This window comes from Sminthopsis crassicaudata, chromosome 3 (assembly GCF_048593235.1).
Source record: "Sminthopsis crassicaudata isolate SCR6 chromosome 3, ASM4859323v1, whole genome shotgun sequence".
In the NCBI taxonomy this organism is placed as follows: domain Eukaryota; kingdom Metazoa; phylum Chordata; class Mammalia; order Dasyuromorphia; family Dasyuridae; genus Sminthopsis; species Sminthopsis crassicaudata.
In genome coordinates this window covers 154,514,457-154,533,121 of record NC_133619.1, presented here as the reverse complement: position 1 = coordinate 154,533,121, position 18,665 = coordinate 154,514,457, and the positions used below count along the sequence as shown (strand labels likewise).

The 18,665-nt window shown below is 32.2% G+C and overlaps 1 protein-coding gene across 7 annotated transcripts in view; it reads left to right on the top strand.

Moving 5' to 3' along the window:
• Window positions 1-18,665, top strand: part of NALCN (sodium leak channel, non-selective) — a 518,736-nt gene that overhangs the window by 457,621 nt on the left and 42,450 nt on the right. For all 7 annotated transcript variants that reach the window (XM_074299465.1, XM_074299466.1, XM_074299463.1 and 4 more), the window contains 10 exons: window positions 2,690-2,791; window positions 3,199-3,268; window positions 6,522-6,613; window positions 6,831-6,953; window positions 9,015-9,071; window positions 9,310-9,430; window positions 9,535-9,666; window positions 11,955-12,122; window positions 14,858-14,962; window positions 17,336-17,442. In XM_074299465.1, coding sequence (XP_074155566.1) covers window positions 2,690-2,791; window positions 3,199-3,268; window positions 6,522-6,613; window positions 6,831-6,953; window positions 9,015-9,071; window positions 9,310-9,430; window positions 9,535-9,666; window positions 11,955-12,122; window positions 14,858-14,962; window positions 17,336-17,442 — 1,077 coding nt within the window. The remainder of the gene's footprint in view (window positions 1-2,689; window positions 2,792-3,198; window positions 3,269-6,521; window positions 6,614-6,830; window positions 6,954-9,014; window positions 9,072-9,309; window positions 9,431-9,534; window positions 9,667-11,954; window positions 12,123-14,857; window positions 14,963-17,335; window positions 17,443-18,665) is intronic.

Genomic DNA, 18,665 nt, shown 5'->3' with positions numbered 1-18,665 from the left:
AAACATAATTCCTTTTTCTCAACTAAGAAATGACAATTTTGAATTTGAAAAAATTATTGAGCAATAGGACATATTGGAAGAGATAAGAAACAAACATAACCTACCCTACCCCTGTCAAAAATTGTAAGAATTCCTACCTAACTACTTTCCACAAGTGAGAGGTCCACAGTTGTGATACAATGTTCATATTTTCAGATTTTTTTGATACATTGAATAGCAGTGCCGATTTCTCCCTTTTTTCTTTAAAAATATTGTGGTTTTTTTTTATGTGAGATGGATGTCTTGTAGAACAGAGATAAAGGAATACTGGCAGAAATTTTGGTGATGTTGAAAAAAGTGTATTTTAAACTCTTTAAATAAAAGCAGGTCAGTATAAAAATATGAGAATCAATAATGTATAATATCCTTTTTTATTCCCTTTCCTTTCCTTTTTCTTTGGCAACTTCTATGGTAAAATGTTTAGTAGTATCTCTTTGAGGCATAAGTCAAAATGGAATTAACCAGGATACTCTAGCTAGGTCAAGAGAATCTAGTAGTTATCACACTTACAGGTAGACTAAAACTTTAATCTAGAGGGGTCAACTAATGAAGGAAGGTTTAGACAGTTGTCATTTGTCTATACAGATAGGGTCCAGATTCCAAGCCAAAAAGAGTTTCACTAATAAGCAGAATAGAATAAATAGAAAAAATTGTTCTGATATCAAGTGCTCTCTGTGCTACTTTATACTTTCTCATAGGTATAGGTAACCCTGAATTTTTCAGCTGTTGATCACACCAAAAGGAGATCCAGATCAGGGAAAGAAGAAAAGAGAAGAGTAAAGATCTTTCAAAAAAATAGATTGAAGATATAATGTGTGACTTGTTGAAGTAAATTTTAACCTAGTTGGTATCAATTTTTACTTTCAGAAAGTATTTCCATGGTGCTGATTGTCATATACTTTTTTATATATTAATTTCAATTTCTCTCTAGAAGACAATACTGAAAGATAGATACAAACAATAAAAGGGGGATTTTAGCTTTTCATCTTATGACATTTAGATAACTATAACCCAAATCATATAAATACCCATCAATCTGTAGCATAAAAGAAGTCTCCAGAATTGTTGACAAGAACTATTCAGGTTTAATCTTTTATAGAATGGTTTCACTGAATGAATCCTACTAGGATACTTCCAAGTCATTGAAAATGACATATTTCTTCCATTCTTTATTCCAAAAAAAATCTCAAGTTATTCATTTGAAGATTCTGTGATATCTTATTTTCTCAGAGACCAAAATTATGACGTGTGGTAACAACCCAGTTTTTCAACTGCTGTTATAACTTAGCTATAATCCTGATGTTAAATGTTGCTTTTCTATTACTACTGCTACATGAATACTGTTTTCTGAATTAAAATCTTGACTTTTATGGAACCTTTCTACCAAACTACTGATTGATATCTGTAACAAATAAATGGTGATGGTAGTTTGTACATTTCTTACAACACCAGGATGCCATATAATGTAGTATATTGGATCAGTCATTATTTTGATCATCATCATGATTATCATCAAGAACATTCTTTAGATACCCCTTAGCACATAGTACAATGATTCATGTTGCTGTATTAAGTAAAAGTAGTCTCTATTCCCTAGGCATTTATGTCCTAAGGTATATAGAAATGAAATGAATCAGAAATGCTAAATGTATGGCACATCATTAAAAATACACCCATAAATAAGGTCATCATTAAGTTGATTTACTGGATTGAATGAAAAGTGTATCTGAAGAAATACATATGGAGCATAGTGTTTTTGGATTTTGTGGGAATCTCCTAGTTTGACCTTCTTTTTTTACATACAACAAAACCAGAAGCCAGAAATTTCAAGTGGCTTGTCAGTGATTGTTCATAGCACAACTTGTATCTAAACCCAGTTTGGCTGATCCTTGATTCATTTTTCTTGCTGACACTGCATTTTCAGGAGTATTTCTTCAATTCTTCTATAATTAAGTAGAGGAAGCTTCTTGGAGAAGATGGAATATTAGTTTTTTTTCTTGAAATATAATTTGCATCATAACTATAATTGCATTAACTCAGAAAATTTGTACTAGCTAAAATTGAAAGTCTGGCCATGGTTTACATAACACCTTGTTATAAGATTCCATTACACCTTGTTATAAGGTCCTGGAAAGCAGTGGTTTGTATCATTTGTCTGAGTATGTACAGGTTCAATTTCAGTTTTTCTAATTTTTAAATTCCAGGCTTTAGTACTGCTTTTTACCTTTTTTTTTCATTTTTTATGTTATTCTGTTGTTTATAAGTTCTTTCAAGTAGAGCTAAAAAGCTGGAATGTTCATAATTTCAAGAACCTATTTATATAGCTCCTTGTCAGGGACCCTTCATTACAAAACCTCGATTTTCCACTAACATCATGATTTCCTATAATTATAAGAAATCATGTAACTCCAACTTCCTGAACTGTTCCATCTTTGTTTTTTGAGGAAAACTCACGCTGATGCTTTGGACACTAAGTCTAGCCTATCTAGCTTTACTTTCCTATCCTGTGCAGCTCCCGATATTTTTGCCTTGGGATAGGTTTTCTAAAAAGTAATAAGTAATTAGCAACTGTGTATTATTTCTAGTGAAACCTAAAAAAATTATATATATATATATGCATTTAACTTGGGTTCTTTCTTTCTTCCCCCAGGGCTTGTACGAGACAACGCATGCTGAGTGGATCATTTGAGGGGCAGCCAGCAAAAGAAAGGTCAATACTCAGTGTGCAGCACCATATTCGTCAAGAACGCAGGTAAATGCACAGGGCAGGGAAAGCAGTGAAGGAATTTTCAGGGGGAAAATTATTTGATTGAAAGACTTAAATAGGTAAACATCATAACTGCTACTTTTGGAAAGCAAGGATTAACAGAATAACTGTGGTTAGAAACAATAATGAAGTTTATTGTCTCATAAAACAGAAAAAGACTTTTAAAATTTTTTTCAAATGTCATTTTCTTCACTGACTACAGAGCTATTGAAAGATACAAAGGAAAAAATAATTTTAAAAAAGTATTAGAGACAATTGAAGAGCTTAAGTTTCTGATGTAAAGAGTGAGATTCTAAAGATATTGCATTTACATATAAACATATTAGGAAAGTTGTTCTTTAGAATGGCCATTATCTTGAAGTTTGTCATCAAATTGATTATGATTATTTCAGGTCACTGAGACATGGTTCTAACAGCCAGCGAATCAGCAGGGGAAAATCTCTTGAAACCTTGACTCAAGATGTAAGTCTTTACATGATGCTTTGGATTTTGGGAGCAAAATTACAAATTTCCATTTAAATGGTTGTTTATACAAATTCAGTGTCTAGACTTTCAGACCATTTTTCCAGAGGGTCCTGATATTCAATCCCAAATGGAAATTTTAAAAATGACATCACTATGATATATAATATTATTTGTAGAAGCAAAACATGGTATAAATAATTATTATGATTAAAGAAATATATTTGTTATAACTAAAGACTTAATGAAAAAGGTTTCATATAATAATGATGATTAACAGCATTTACTATTGATATATTCATGTTTAAAATGTTTTGGCTGTAATAGAGAAGATAATTTCTGCCCTCTAGAAGCTTGCATTCTAAAAAAATTAAAACAACATTTTTCAAAAGTCTTAATCTTTCAATGTCTATTTGGTATTCAACCAAACATTTATTTACTTAAAGCTTCTGGATTACACCATACTCAATTCTTGCTCAAAGAGGCAATTATTACTTGTTAACTGTTATAATTTGATAATTATGTAACTCAGAAGTGTCAGAAATAGAGATTATGAACTGTGTGCGACCTACACCATTCCCTAATGCTGCTTGCATGTGGTCAAAATATAACAGAAATAATTAACAAAATAGGATTAAATAAAATTAAATATTAGAATTAAATTAAATAGAATTAAAAATAAAACACATAATATGAAGATCTGGCTCTTTTAAGTTGATATCCAACCAGTTTCTGTTTGAATTTGGCACTTCTAGTATAACTATCATTAGGTTGCACAAGGGCTTGAGCTCTAGGCTTAGAGCCAGGAAGAAGTGAGTTCAAATTTTACTTAAGTCACTTAATAAGAACCCTTGAAGGTAAGTCATATATTGTCTGCCTCAGTTTCCTCATCTATAAAATTGCAGTAACAATATGTTTATTGTGAAGATTAAATAAATTGAACAATGTGGGGAAATAATCCAGGAGATGATAAATTAAGAAATTAAAGATTATCTAAGTTATTTATCTGCCTTTTCCTGAAAACTTAAGTTTTCAGCTTTAAATTTTTACTGTTGTCAATTTTTGGAAACTGGAGTTTTAATTGCTTCATCATCTGAGTTTATTCTAGGTGCTAAATGATCCAGTCAAAATCACAAGCCAGCAAAGTTCATCTTTCAGTGACCCGTCTTGTTTTTCTGTCCCTTCTCCTCATTCTTTCATTTCTCACTTCCAGGGACCCAGAGTTCTCTTACTGTCCAGATGACTTCTGGTTTCAAAGGAGAGTAATAATCTGCTAAACCAATTCTCATTAATGTATTAGTGACTTAGTGTTTTGTCCTTCCCAGAAGAATTTTTTTAAGACCAAATGGAGAAAGCAATATTTAATCGCAAAGAATGATTCCGTAGTGATAGATTTCTAAGCACTGTGACTCCTGAGTAGAGAAGACCTTTTGATCCATGAGGAACATTTTCAGAGCCCTTCTAGTCCAAACATATAGTCAGTAAAGTGTTTCTTAGAGCTCCCTACAGATTTGCCTTTCTGTCACCACCTCCCTCAATTGTCTATTCAAATCATTTCAGAAACTTTCAAAGTGGAAAGGATTTTCTTCTTTCACAAAATGGAAAAAAGAAAAAAAATCGCTTTTGTGAAGTTTTGGTGGAAAAGTTTATTTTTTCTTCTTAAGCATGATCAATGTAACGCCAGTTAGATCTTTTTAAAATTATATAGCTATCTTTGTTGGCCATTCTGATTCTATGATGAAAAACTGAAGACTTCATTCAGTCAATAAAATTAATTCAATACATTCTGTATGTTGTGTTACAAACTAGAGGACACAAAAATCAAGTTGTAAAGTTTTCTGGCTAGTAGAATACTAGATTCCACAGCTTTCAATGTACTATTCAAAAAAAGTAGAATATAAATAAGTAGCAAAAAAGGATAGACTCAAAGATAACTCTGGTAAATTTCTCTAGTGAGGAGAGATGGGAGAATATGTAATTTCTCATTTCAAACATAGAGACATAGGCAACCTAAGCAATTTATCCAATACTGAGAATCAGAGCAGAGTCTCTTTGAAGGTTGTTCATCTACTGCTCATTTAACTAAGGAATAAATGGATATGTCAGAATAAGCATGGAATCAATGAAATTAGTGACCAGGGCTCTGGACTTTTAATGCCTACATGAATATTCTGGTACATATGGGAGTTGTGGGTACTGTGGACAGAATTGACCTTTACCTACTGCCAACCCTGAAAAAATGATCAGCCTATAATGATGAAGCCTGCAGACATCTTTATCAGCTAATTCACAGTCATGTCATGCAGTTCAAGTAAAAATTCAAGTTTAAGTTCAGAGCTCATAACCTATTCATAGTCACAAATCTGTCCAACTAACCACTGCTTTTTCACCACAGAATTATTATTATTCCTCAAGTGACTTTTGGCTTCATAATTCTTTGGATAAATATTAGGATAGAACATTATCATGAGAAATTTGCCTAAGGACCAACAGGGGCAATATTGATTCAGAATACTTCTTTCCAATTGACTCATCAAAAATTCATTGTTTAAAAAGGCCAAAACAAAAGATGACTTTAAACATGTATTATGTTTGCTGTTCAAGTGACCCAATAAGGACACTATCAACAGCAGAATTTAAAGTTATTATCTTGGTTAATTTCACTATACTTTGGGTAGGACAAAATCATATAAAAAAATAAAAATAACAATACACATCCACCATATTACACTGGCAAAATTTTTTGGGATTCATGAGATTTTTTTTTCATTTCAACCACCTTCTCATTTAAATCTCCACTCTGGATCCCTGCCCCAATTCATTAGACTGCAAGTTAGTGAAAATTTTAAATTTTAGTAAATATGATTTTTTTCCAAAAATACTCTATGTGATGTAATTATAGGTAATGATAAGCATGAGATTGTAGAATGATGTAACCCAAACTTGGAAAGAATCTTAGACATCATCGTCTTTTCTCCCTCATTTTACAGATGAGGAAACTGAGGGGCAAAGAGAAGAAATCACTTTACATGATAACACATTATTAGAAGCAGCACTAAATCCTAGATCATTCTGCCTCTCTAAAGACTTTATATGAATTTCAAGTTATACTTAAGGAGAGAAATCCCACTTATGGACAATACTATGTTATCTTTATAGAATAAGAATATAAGTGAAAAAAAATAAATGATTTTGTTATGATCATGTAAATGAAATTAATTCATTTCAATATGTTATTCTCACATATTTATAGCATTCCAACACAGTGAGATATAGAAATGCACAAAGAGAAGACAGTGAAATCAAGATGATCCAGGAAAAAAAGGAACAAGCTGAAATGAAAAGGTATTGAATGAGACAATGACTTATGAATAACATTTGTTTCTAAAAAAATTAAGCTTTAATTTCCCATGAATCCTTTATTCCCAAGATGGTATAGGAAAAAAAGGAACAAGCTGAAATGAAAACTTATTAAGGGATACAATGACCCATGGATCACATTTGCTTCTAAAAAAAATTAAGCTTTACTTTCCCGTGAATCTTTTTTTTTTTTCCTCCCAAGGAAAGTACAAGAGGAAGAATTAAGAGAAAACCATCCATATTTTGACAAGCCCCTTTTCATTGTTGGCCGTGAGCACAGGTTTCGAAATTTTTGCAGAGTAGTGGTTCGAGCACGGTTTAATGCGTAAGTATGTTCAGTTTTGATCAGTTCTTTCTTCTAAATTTACAAAGAGTTATTTCATGAGAAAATAAAAGTAATATGCAATTCTTGTGGATCCAACAATAATTAATCAAACCATTACTACCAGAGTAAATCAAGAAGTTAAGGTAGGTAGAAGATTTATTTAATATATATGTAATATTCAATCATTGTGCAAAAATGTTTTCAATCATTTTCTTTGTTATTTCAAATCACTACTCAATGTGTTTGAGATCAATGTTATTAGTTCAAGGATTTATGAGCAGGAAACTGAGTTATAAGAAAATTAATTGATTTGACCAGTGTCTTTAATGAGTTGGTCAATCAATCAGGCTAGGAATAGATTGAGTCTTTATACTTACACTGAAATTTTCCAGCCGCTTTGACATCAAAATATACCACTCTGTGTAATTCAGTACTGAGTGAAAGGGGGGGGGGGGCGGGAAATGGGGTAGGAAAAATGAATAATGCTTCTATTAACAGCCATGTACATATTTCTTTCCTTTTCTCTATTCCCACCTGAAAGGAGACAAGATTTACATCAAAAGTTGTGAGGGAGCCAGAGATCCTTCAGAAAGAACCATGTTCTTGGCTCTCTACACCAGGTTATTGGGTACATAAAATGTAAAAGAGGATTTTTTTTATTCTCAAATGTTATTTTAGGTAAAACCTCAGTTAAAACCAGAAGTACAAGAGGAAATAAAGCTTAAGTGTGAAATGATTCCATGTCTAGGCTTTTATTCAGATGTACCTTCTCCAGTGCCAAAATCAATGATCCCTTTTATTGGTGGTGATTTTCTGTCATAATCAAGTATTCCATGAGTGGAATAACTACTTGATTTGGTGTTGGATGAATTGCTTTAGTCTCCCTTCTGCCTTTTCCTAACAGAATGATTTCAATAAGTCAAATTATTGCTTTAGACCTCAGTGTTCTCATATATAAATGAAAGTCATTGAACTTTATAATACCTAAAGTTTTCTTTATGGAATCTTCTTATGGAATCTCATAATTCTAGGGCTTAAGAAACATTAGAGTGTACCTGGTCCAGCTCCATATTTTTATAGTTGAGAAAATAGAATGCCTTATTCAAGGTCATGCAGTTAGTTAATGAGAAAGTTGGGTCTAGAACCAAAATTTCTTAACTCCCAAATCTGGTTGCTCTTTAATCTTACCGTACTTCTTGCCATTTAAAATTCAAAGTCATTTGTTCCTTGAAAATTTTACTAGGATCTCACAAAGTTAAAAGAGTAGCCACTTAAAAATTAACTTGATCAATATTGATAAATATCAAAGTGGATTATTTTATGTAGATTATGTGAGACATTTAAGTGGTAAATAGGGTGTTGGGTTTGGAATCAAGAAGTCCTGGTTATAAATCAAGCCTCAAATACTTACCAGCTGAGGAACCCATAGCAAATCACTTTATATTTGTCAACCTTAGTTTGATCAACTGTAAAATGGATATGAAAGCATCCATCTCATGAGTAACAATATCAGACATAATCATAGCCTTTGTGAACTTTAGAATCTTATTCTGATTCCCAAACCATAAAGGTTATCATTATTGAAGGCAGCCTTTTTTGAAAGTATTCTACAGAATGGTGATCAGATATAACAAAGTACTTTGTCTTATAAATAATTTTATCATTTTAAGAAATCACATGATGTTTCATGAGGCAAAGAATATTTTAGAGCATTGTTTTCAAGTGATATTTGACATCAGAATCACATTTGTTTTTAAGCTACTGCTAAAGGTTTTTGTGTGCAACTATAAATTCTAAATCAAGGTCCTCACTTGTGATTAAGTGGTAAAATCGTATTTTGTAAAAAAAAATCTATAAAGTATTTTTCTTTTATGTTATTTAAACTACTATTACTTGGTGTCTTTCAGTCAGTAATAGAAGATTTACATCAGTATTTATATATTCAAATCACTGGAGCCTCTAATATTTGAGCTATTTGAAACTTGTGTACAAATATTATACTTCTGAATCATACTCTGTTTGATATATTGTTTAATTTGATATCCCTGTTATCTCTTTCAGTTCTAAAACAGACCCTGTCACAGGAGCTGTGAAAAATACAAAATACCATCAACTATAGTAAGCATCACGAAGTCAGCTTTCCATGCATATTTGAAGTTTTCATGTACTATTTTATGCTGAATCAAATTTCTCTGTTGTCCTTTATTTCCTCATTACACTATTCTGTGAAGTAGCTGATGAAATCTTTCACAATTCCCTTAATTGAACTAAGATTCACATAAGCAATATGCCTTGACTCTTAAAGCCTTTTTCTCAAGTTTTTTTATGATTCTTGACCATGTTTGCTCTTTGGCAGTGACTTGCTAGGATTGGTTACCTACCTGGACTGGGTGATGATCATTGTGACTATCTGCTCTTGCATTTCAATGATGTTTGAATCCCCCTTTCGGAGAGTCATGCATGCACCTACATTGCAGGTACAACTACCAACTCATAGCTCACAGATAAGACAGAGAATGATTAATGCATAATTTGGATCACTGAGTTCCCCAAATTTATTGCCTGCCCTTTGCTTTTGCAGATTGCTGAATATGTGTTTGTGATATTCATGAGCATTGAGCTCAACTTGAAGATTATGGCAGATGGTTTGTTTTTCACTCCAACTGCAGTCATAAGAGACTTTGGTGGAGTAATGGACATATTTATCTATCTTGTAAGTTTTAATGTCTTATCAATGTAGGACTTTACAGCTTTGAAACTTTCTGCATTCCTAGGGAATAGTTTTGATACTTGGAAAGGCTGGCTTCAATAATCATAATAAAAGCTCACATTTATATATTTTAAGGTTTTAAGTACTTTACTTAGTACTTACCCAATGTGAAGTAGGTAGCACAAGAATTATTATATATAGATAAAGAAAATGACAGAGAAGTTAAATACTTTTCCCAAATCTATTCATAATCATGATATTAGTGATTTAGAACTGCAATGGCCATCAGTCATTTTAGAGATGAGAAAACTAAGGCCCAGAAAAATCAAGGGATTGGCTCTGGTAATAAATAGCAGGATTGGATTATTCCTAGGATGAAAACAAAAGTCTTTTGACTTCAAAATCAGTGTCCAATGATTTAATGTGTAAGTCATAGAAGGATCAATATCACATTGAGCCCCTAAATTCAATTGATCTCATCTATCACATATGACTTATTCATGTAAACTTAAGTACTTGTTATGAATTATTATAAATATCAATCATTAAAATTATTTCAGATCAAACATGATTTGATAAATAAGTTTACTCATCATAGCAGAGTTAGGACTCAATGATAATGCATCACTTTCAGGAGACATTCCTTTTTTTTTTCTTTCTTCATTTTTCTTATTCTATTCCTTATTATCTTCTCCTGTTCTCAGCACCTTCATTCCCAAATGAACTTGTGATTCATTCTTATCATGATATGCTTTCTCTCAGTCCTTCCCAATATTTCCATCCTGATATGATTAGCCTCTCTAATCCAGGCTGGAACTCTGTAATTTTTAAAATTTTATTTTTAAAAATTCATTTTTGTTCCATATTTTACCCTTTTCTCCATCCTTTCCCCCATCCTTCGAAAAGGCACATGTGAAGTCATTCAAAACCTATTGATGTATTAGCCTTGTTACCAAAAAAAAAAGGACCTGAAAAAGAACAAAGAGATGAAGAATAAAACATATTCTTCAATCTGCATTCAGAGTTTATCAATTCTCTCTCTGGAGGTGGATAAGCATTTTTTATCATGAGTCCTTTGGAATTGTCATGGATCTTTGTATTAATCAGGGTAGCTAAATCTTCACAGTTGATAATCTATATAAAATTGCTTTTTCTGTGTACAATGTTCTCCTGACCCCAGTATTTTTAACAATATACTTTTCTACCATCTATCAAATAAGTTTGTTATTTTCTATCCAGAATAAACCCCAGAATTTGCTTCCTCTGTTCCTTTTCCTTGCTAATGTCCTCACAAATTTGTCCACTATATATTCATGCTGTCTAGCTGAAACTTAACCCTCACATATCTCTGGCAAACTTCTTCAGTTTTTGAATCCTTATTCTACTTTCATAATTGACTAATAACATTCCTTTTAGAATTCCAAATTTCTGTCTCTTTTCCAGCCCCCAAACCCAATCCTACTTCCCTCACTCTCTGCAAATATTCTGCCTATTTATTTTAATGATTTAATTTATAGGTGACAAATGGAATAGCATCCAAACTTTTAAAGAAGTTAAATTAGTTACAGAAGGAAATAGATGGTAAAATCATCTTAGTAGGGGCACCTCAACTTTCTCCTCTCAGAACTAGATAAATCTAACCTAAGTCTGACCTCAGATACTTTCTAGTTATGTGACCATGGGCTAATCAGTTAATCACTATCTGCCTCAGTTGTCTTATTTGTAAAATGAAGTAGAATAGGATTGTTGTAAGGATAAAGAGAGATAATATTGATTTCATAGTATCAACAATATATTACAGTGTGCCAATTCCATGCTATAATAATATATCACATATGTCACAATATAACATATACCACAATATAATAACATATAAGATGAGATAATATATAAATAATAGGCTTTGCAAACCTAAAGTGCTATATAAATGATAGTTATTATTGTTGTTATCACCATTAGTTCTCAGACCCTTGCAATGTGGCATCTATCACTTTTGAAGGTCACCAATTATCTCCTTATGAACAAAGGAAATGGCATTTTCTTGGTCCTCACACTCCTTTCCTAACATGTAGCATATGGCAGTGTTGAGCAGTCTCCATCATGAAACTCTTTATTCCCTTGCCTACCCTGTTTTTCATTGATTTAGAGCAAGTAGTAACACTGATCTGACTTTTTCTTTTGAGAGTCTTTAAAGCCTGCCTCCACATAATAGTTTCAATATTTCAATGAGAAAATGATAGTGTTTCCCAAATTTCAAGTAATATTCCAGGGCTATCGTTTTATTTTCCTAGGTGAGTTTGATATTCCTTTGTTGGATGCCTCAAAATGTACCTGCTAAATCTGGAGCTCAATTGTTGATGGTGCTTCGGTGCCTGAGACCCCTTCGAATCTTCAAATTGGTACCCCAAATGAGGAAGGTAGTACGAGAACTTTTCAGTGGCTTCAAGGAAATCTTTCTGGTATGTTCCAATGACTTTCATCTTCAATTCATACAATCTAGTGAAAAATAAGAATATGAGATCATAGACTGTTTCATTGCTAACTCTGTATCATCATTGCTTTATAAATTGTAGACAATAAATGCTTGTCTAATTGAACTGAGATGAAAATGGGTTTATGTTCTGATATAGAGTATGGAAAGATAACAAAATAGAGGAGTTTTGCTTACTCGATTATACAAAGTTTACTTTTTTGGTTAATGTTAGAAGTTAAAAGTCAGGATAGATAATTTTTGTGAAAGTAATAACTATATGCATTTAAATAAATTAAACTGCTTTTGATTTCCACTACATTTAATTTATCCAATGCTAGTCTACCAGCAAGCAAAATGCATATAAAGCACAGTGATATGTGCTTTCATGAAATAAGCAAGAAGAAAGCCAACTTCTAGTGACTCTTTCAGCACTTGCATCTTACCAAAATTTTATCTTAGTGCTTCAGCTTTGCCATCTGCAAATTAAGTTTAAAGAGATTTAATGCTATATACCTCACAACATGACTAGAATAGTGATTTAGGCACAGGGGCAAACTTACTAAAAATTCGAACAAACATATAAAGTTAAATTGGGGAGATCATTTGGTATACAGAAGCATCTTTGCTTTATAAATGGAATTACTATTGAATTCCTTGAAATAGTGAGTTCCACTTCTATATTTATAAAAGAATTCAATTTACATAACTTTTTTAAAGGCAACTCTTTAGCAACATACCTACTATGCAAACCAAGATACAAAGTTAGTTGTATTTATTTTGCAGGATTCCTCAAGACAGCATGATGATAGTGTTATCAGCAGTTTACAGTTGTTAACCTTTAAAAGATATCTCTGACTTTCCATATTTTCTTTAAACCAGAGCTACATGGATGGACTTTTATGGCATTACACAGCCAGCAGTGAAGGGAAAAGGAGCATTATATAATGCTGCTAATTAAGACACAAATATTCAGCCTCCTTTAAGTCAAGACTCCATGTGCTTAGTAATTTAGAACAAACATTTGAATGATCTTTTATATTGTAGCTATACCAGTAGGAATTTTTTTCAAACACTCTACTTCTATTAATAATTAGATTTTCTGTGTAATTTTTAGCATAGTAAAAGAATATATTTTAATATCTCGACTAGTATAATTTAAAAGCTATTCCAGTGCTCTCTGCTTTGATTAAATTAAGTAACCAGCAGAGGGAGCAAAAGGAACTTAACAAATAACAGTCTCTGAGCTTTGCCATTATCTAAAATCTCAGCACACAGGCACAGACCGCCCACAAGGCAATAAACTTCACACTACCGCTCATTTGTTCTCTTTTGATAGAGACTGAAATCCATTTCGAGCAAATGGGGGCAAAAAAAAACCAATTGCTATAAGAAAGGACTGACTGAATTCCCTGAACAAAGAATAGCAAAAGTTCTCATGCTAACATTTAAAAAAAAAAAAAAAAAAATCTAAAAATTATTTTAAAACACCTGGACTTTTTGCTTAAGTGGAAGCTTTGAGTAAAAGCTAAGTCGTTCTTCTTTTCATTTTAATAACATTCCTGTAAATTAAAGGCATCATGACAAAATAGAAAATGTGTTCAGTTTATGATTAGATGCAGCCAAGCGGCTCAGTAGTTAAAGTGCTGGGACTGAGTCCAGAAAACCTGAATTCAAGTCTAGTCTCAAATACTAGCTGGGTGCTCCTGGGCAAGTTCTTGACATCTGCCTACTTCAATTTTCTCAACTGTAAAAACAAGAATCATAATAGTTCCTTCCTCCTAAGATTGCTATAAGGATCAAATGAAAACATTTGTAAAGTACTTAACCCAGCTCCAGACACATAGTAGGTGCTTAATAACTACCTATTCGACTCTTTTCCCTCCCTTTTTAATTAAAAGACCTATCTTTGATACTTAGTACACTTGTAACCCTGGGCAAAACATTTTATTCATATCTCTGATCTTCAATTTTCTCATCTATAAGATGAGGGCATTGGTCCAGCTGATTTTATGTTCATTCTAAATCTTTGAGTTTTTACCATAACTATTATGCCATCCCAAAGAGGTAAAACAAGTACCTTGACTTGGAAGCTATAACTTTTGACATCAGAGAACAAGCTTAATTTTTAGATACCTAACACTTCTGTGATAAATGACAAGTACTATATTATATTTAGCATTTAAAGTCTTTCATGATCTATCTCCATAACCTTTCCAGTTTTTTTTTTGTTGTTATAAATTTTTGGGAGAGCACATTACTCCCTTTCAAACTGTATAGTCTAACCATACCTGTCTTTACTAAGAACATTATATCTCCTCTCTCAACACCTTTCCATTGATTAACCTTTATGCTTGAAATATACTCTCTCCTCACTTCATCTTGGAATTTCTCACCTTCCTCAAGACCAATTCAACTTCTACCTCTTCTAATACTCTGAGCTGCTAGTTTCCATCTATAACACAAATTGCTTTGAATTTACTTTGTATGCAATCTGTGTTTATTTAAATTAGAACACACTATTTCCTGTAATAGAATAGAAACCTCTTGAGAGAAGGAACTTTCATTTTTTGTCTTTGTGTCTCCAATCCTTGGCAAAGGTCCTCATACATCCTGGGCACTTAGTATATGCTTATTTGATTGATGTATGTTTAAGAAGCACTAGGTATAGTGTTCTAATGTTTAAGTTGCAAGAAAAGTGTTCATATTTCTTCAATCTTTCAGGTTTCCATTCTCTTGCTGACGTTAATGCTTGTTTTTGCAAGCTTTGGAGTTCAGCTTTTTGCTGGAAAGTTGGCAAAGTGCAATGATCCCCACATTATAAGAAGGGTAAGTAATTCTGTTTTTTCTTTATGGTATAAAATCAAAGTCATTTTACATTCTGTCCATAAATAAGGAGTTCCATTCAGGTCTTTTATATTGAAACCCTTAATTTTTATCCTAAAACCATTTAATATTGTTCTTAATAATTCTGAAATGATCAGTAGCACTGATTTCAAGCTCCTAGAAAGCAAGGTTATCCTTCGCCTTTCTTTGTATTCCCAGCACTTGACATAGGGATTAGTATATAGTAGGTACTTAATAAATTTTTTATTGACTGGTTAGATATTTTTAAAAATAATTTTTATAGGACATAAACACAAGATCAATTGAAAAGAATTAAAATCTCTGTAACATATAAAAGGAAATAAGGGATTTTGTTTAATGTTAAATTAAATAACAGAATGAGTAGCATAATTTACTGAATGAAGCCTGTAGAATTTTGGGTAACCCAGGATATTATTGATAACCTAAAAAAACTTTCAATTTTAAGTTTTCTAGTCAAATGTAATTCAAATATTCAATTATTCTGGTAGGTTATATATTTATAAATAGGCTGAGCAGACAAATACCTACATCATAATGAAGTAGTATCGTTTTTCCCAGAGCATGTGAGATAGGATAGGGAATTCTGTGAAAAATAATGGTATTCTTAAGCAAAAGAAGGAATGAACAAAAAGACCCAAGGAGAAAAGATATAGCCACTGCTTTTACATAGGATCCTAATTAGGTCAAGACTTGCAAGAATTTTGCCCTGTTTGGAGAAGTCTCCCCATTTCAGTTCATCCCCTAGAAAGTGGTCTTCCTAAACTTCAGTTCTAATCATATTACCTCTCAGGAAAAACCAGTGATTCCCTAATACCTTCAGATCAAAAATAAAATCCTCTCTTTGCCATTAAAAGCCATATATAATCTGCCCACTTTCTACCTTTACAATCTTTTCATATCTTCCCTCGGCCCCACTCCTTACCTTCCCTAACCCTTTACTCTGTGATCCATTGATCACTTGTCACTTAATCACCTTCCAACTCCAAGAAGCTGTCAACTTCATTTGCTAAGACATGTTACTCCATCTTCCAACTAAAGGCATTTTCAGTGCTGTTGTTCCATATCTGGAATCTCTCTCTCCTCAGCTCTATCTCCTGGCTTCAAGTCCCAGTAAAATTCTACATTCTACAAAAAGCCTTTGCTGATCCCCTTTAAGGGTAGCCCCTACAGTTTGTTAATTATCTCCAATTTACCATGTAAATATGTACACACTTAATAAAGTTTTACACACTATCTGGAAGTCTTGTCCCCTTTCCTCATCACTTAGAGAGACAAATCTCCATCTATTGTCATTTGTGGGTTCCATGAAAACACTGACATTAACCAGAACAATGTTATGGGGACACAAGTGAGATTTCACAGATGCAAAAATTTAGTCATAATGTTTCTTCCTACAAAATTGTGTTGGTCAGGGTAAGCTAATGTGGTGTATTCCTAAATTTATATTTTTCTTTGAGTATCTCAAGGCTTCCATTTTTACATGCTTCCTACATATAGCTCTGTTCTCATGTCAAGTGTAATTTTTAGAGAAATAAACTTTGATCCAGCAATACTATTAGGTCTACTTACAAAAGGGAGTAGGAAAAAGGCAAATAATCTAATTGTTCTAAAATCTTTATAGCAATTATCTTTGAAGTGGCAAAGAACTGAAAACTGCAGGGATACCCATAAATTGCAGAATGGCTGAACAAGTTGTGCTATATGATTGTGATGTTTTGACTACTTTGCTATAAGAAATGATGAGCTCAATGATCTTAGTTCAATCTTTTTTTAAAAAAGGAGTGGTGTGGGATAATAGGTTCAAGGAAGTATATGGAATACCCTTAAAATACCACATAAACAACAGAAGATACAAATTATGTAGCTTAGGTTGAACCTAATGAGAGTTAATATTGAATTTCATTGCTAGAAGATACTCCATTCCTTCCCTGGAGTATATTTCTTGAGTTCTTTTATGTTACATTATATACAATGCAAGTCATTCCTGTCATATATATCTCCACAAACAGGACCACAGACTAATCATATTAGCAAGGAAATTCCTTCCAGTCCTCTGTATTTATTTATTTCCACTGTCACTAAATTCTGATATCAGAGCAATCCTTATAAAGAAGGTACAGCAAAAGGAAATTATGATAAAGGATTGTGTTGAGAGTTATAAGAGATATTCTCCATAGATTTGTATACCCATTAAGTTTTCCCATTTTAATGGCTCATATTTCTTATCTCTTAAAGTACCTGTTTTAAAATGTCCTGAAAATATGTCAATGGTTTTCACTCTTCATTTTGGGAAATCCACTTATTTACTGGATTTTCTCCTTGGTTCTCTTTTAGGAAGATTGCCATGGCATATTCAGAATTAATGTAAGTGTTTCCAAAAACTTAAATTTAAAGCTAAGGCCTGGAGAAAAAAAGCCTGGATTTTGGGTACCTCGTGTCTGGTGAGTAATTTTATTGTGAGAACATTATCCCATGGGATCTCAGTGGTGTAGTATTTGTAATAAATGTACATGTTGGAATAATATTTATATTAGTTAATGGGTTATAAATAATCCAAAATAATATGGAATAAAATGTACTCATACAGTGGAATTCTGATTATAGAAAGAAAGGGAACAAGTAGTTAAATATATTGAGGTAGAATCCAACAAAGGTCATTCATGATCTTGCATTGAACATAGACTGTATGCTGGCACATGCTGTGAGGAATATTCCTTGCAAAGGAAGACCAATAGAAATACTTTCCCCAGAGGATGTATTGAGATAGCAACCCATGCCCAGTGAACTCATTCAATTATTATTTTATTTAGTGGTATTTCATGTCACATTATTTGAAAGGAAATAGCTGGAACTCCAAGGATCATTAAATTAGCAGTATCATAGTTTTCAATTCTTCAATCTAAAAATTGGAGTGGTGCATTTAAAGGTCTCAGCTTTTTAGACTATATTTAACTGGAATTTTATATATGCATTACTATTCTATGAAAATACTATATTTTTGTAAATTATTAACATAATACTAAGTCCTAAACTTTTTCAGAATATTTTAAAGTTGAAAATAGGAGCATAATTTTTAATGCAAGAAATTAATAGACTCTAAAATGGAAAAAAGATTCCTTCTATTCTATCCTTCATTTTGTAAATCAGAATTCCTGACTTTAAATATAAATGTATTATAGTTCATCTGAATGCAGAAGATTTGATATGAATTTTTATTAGGCATTTTTAGCCTTACTTTCAAAAAATGTTCATCATCACAAAATGTTGAAATTATGAAGGATTTTGAACAATAATTAAACTTCATCCCACAGCAACTGACCAATAGTTTATATTATCAGGTTTATTAATGAGTTGGTGAAAAACTCTGGCAAGTGAATGTCACCCTTAAATAGAATAATTTCTTCAATTATACTTCAGTTGGCTAGCCAAGTGAGATCAGCTTCTAGGTGTGATTCTGTATCAATTTTGTGAGAGTTTTAGGACCAAAAAATATTTGGAATTGTATTTTGGCTAGGTAAAGACTCAATAGATTTTAATAATACAATGTTTCATTCATTCAAAATAATCTATATAATCTTTATTGAATATCCTTTCAATGAAAATTGAATGTGTTCTTTTAAATAGCTCCCTAGTATTTCAGTGGATATCCCCTCAAATAAAAAAG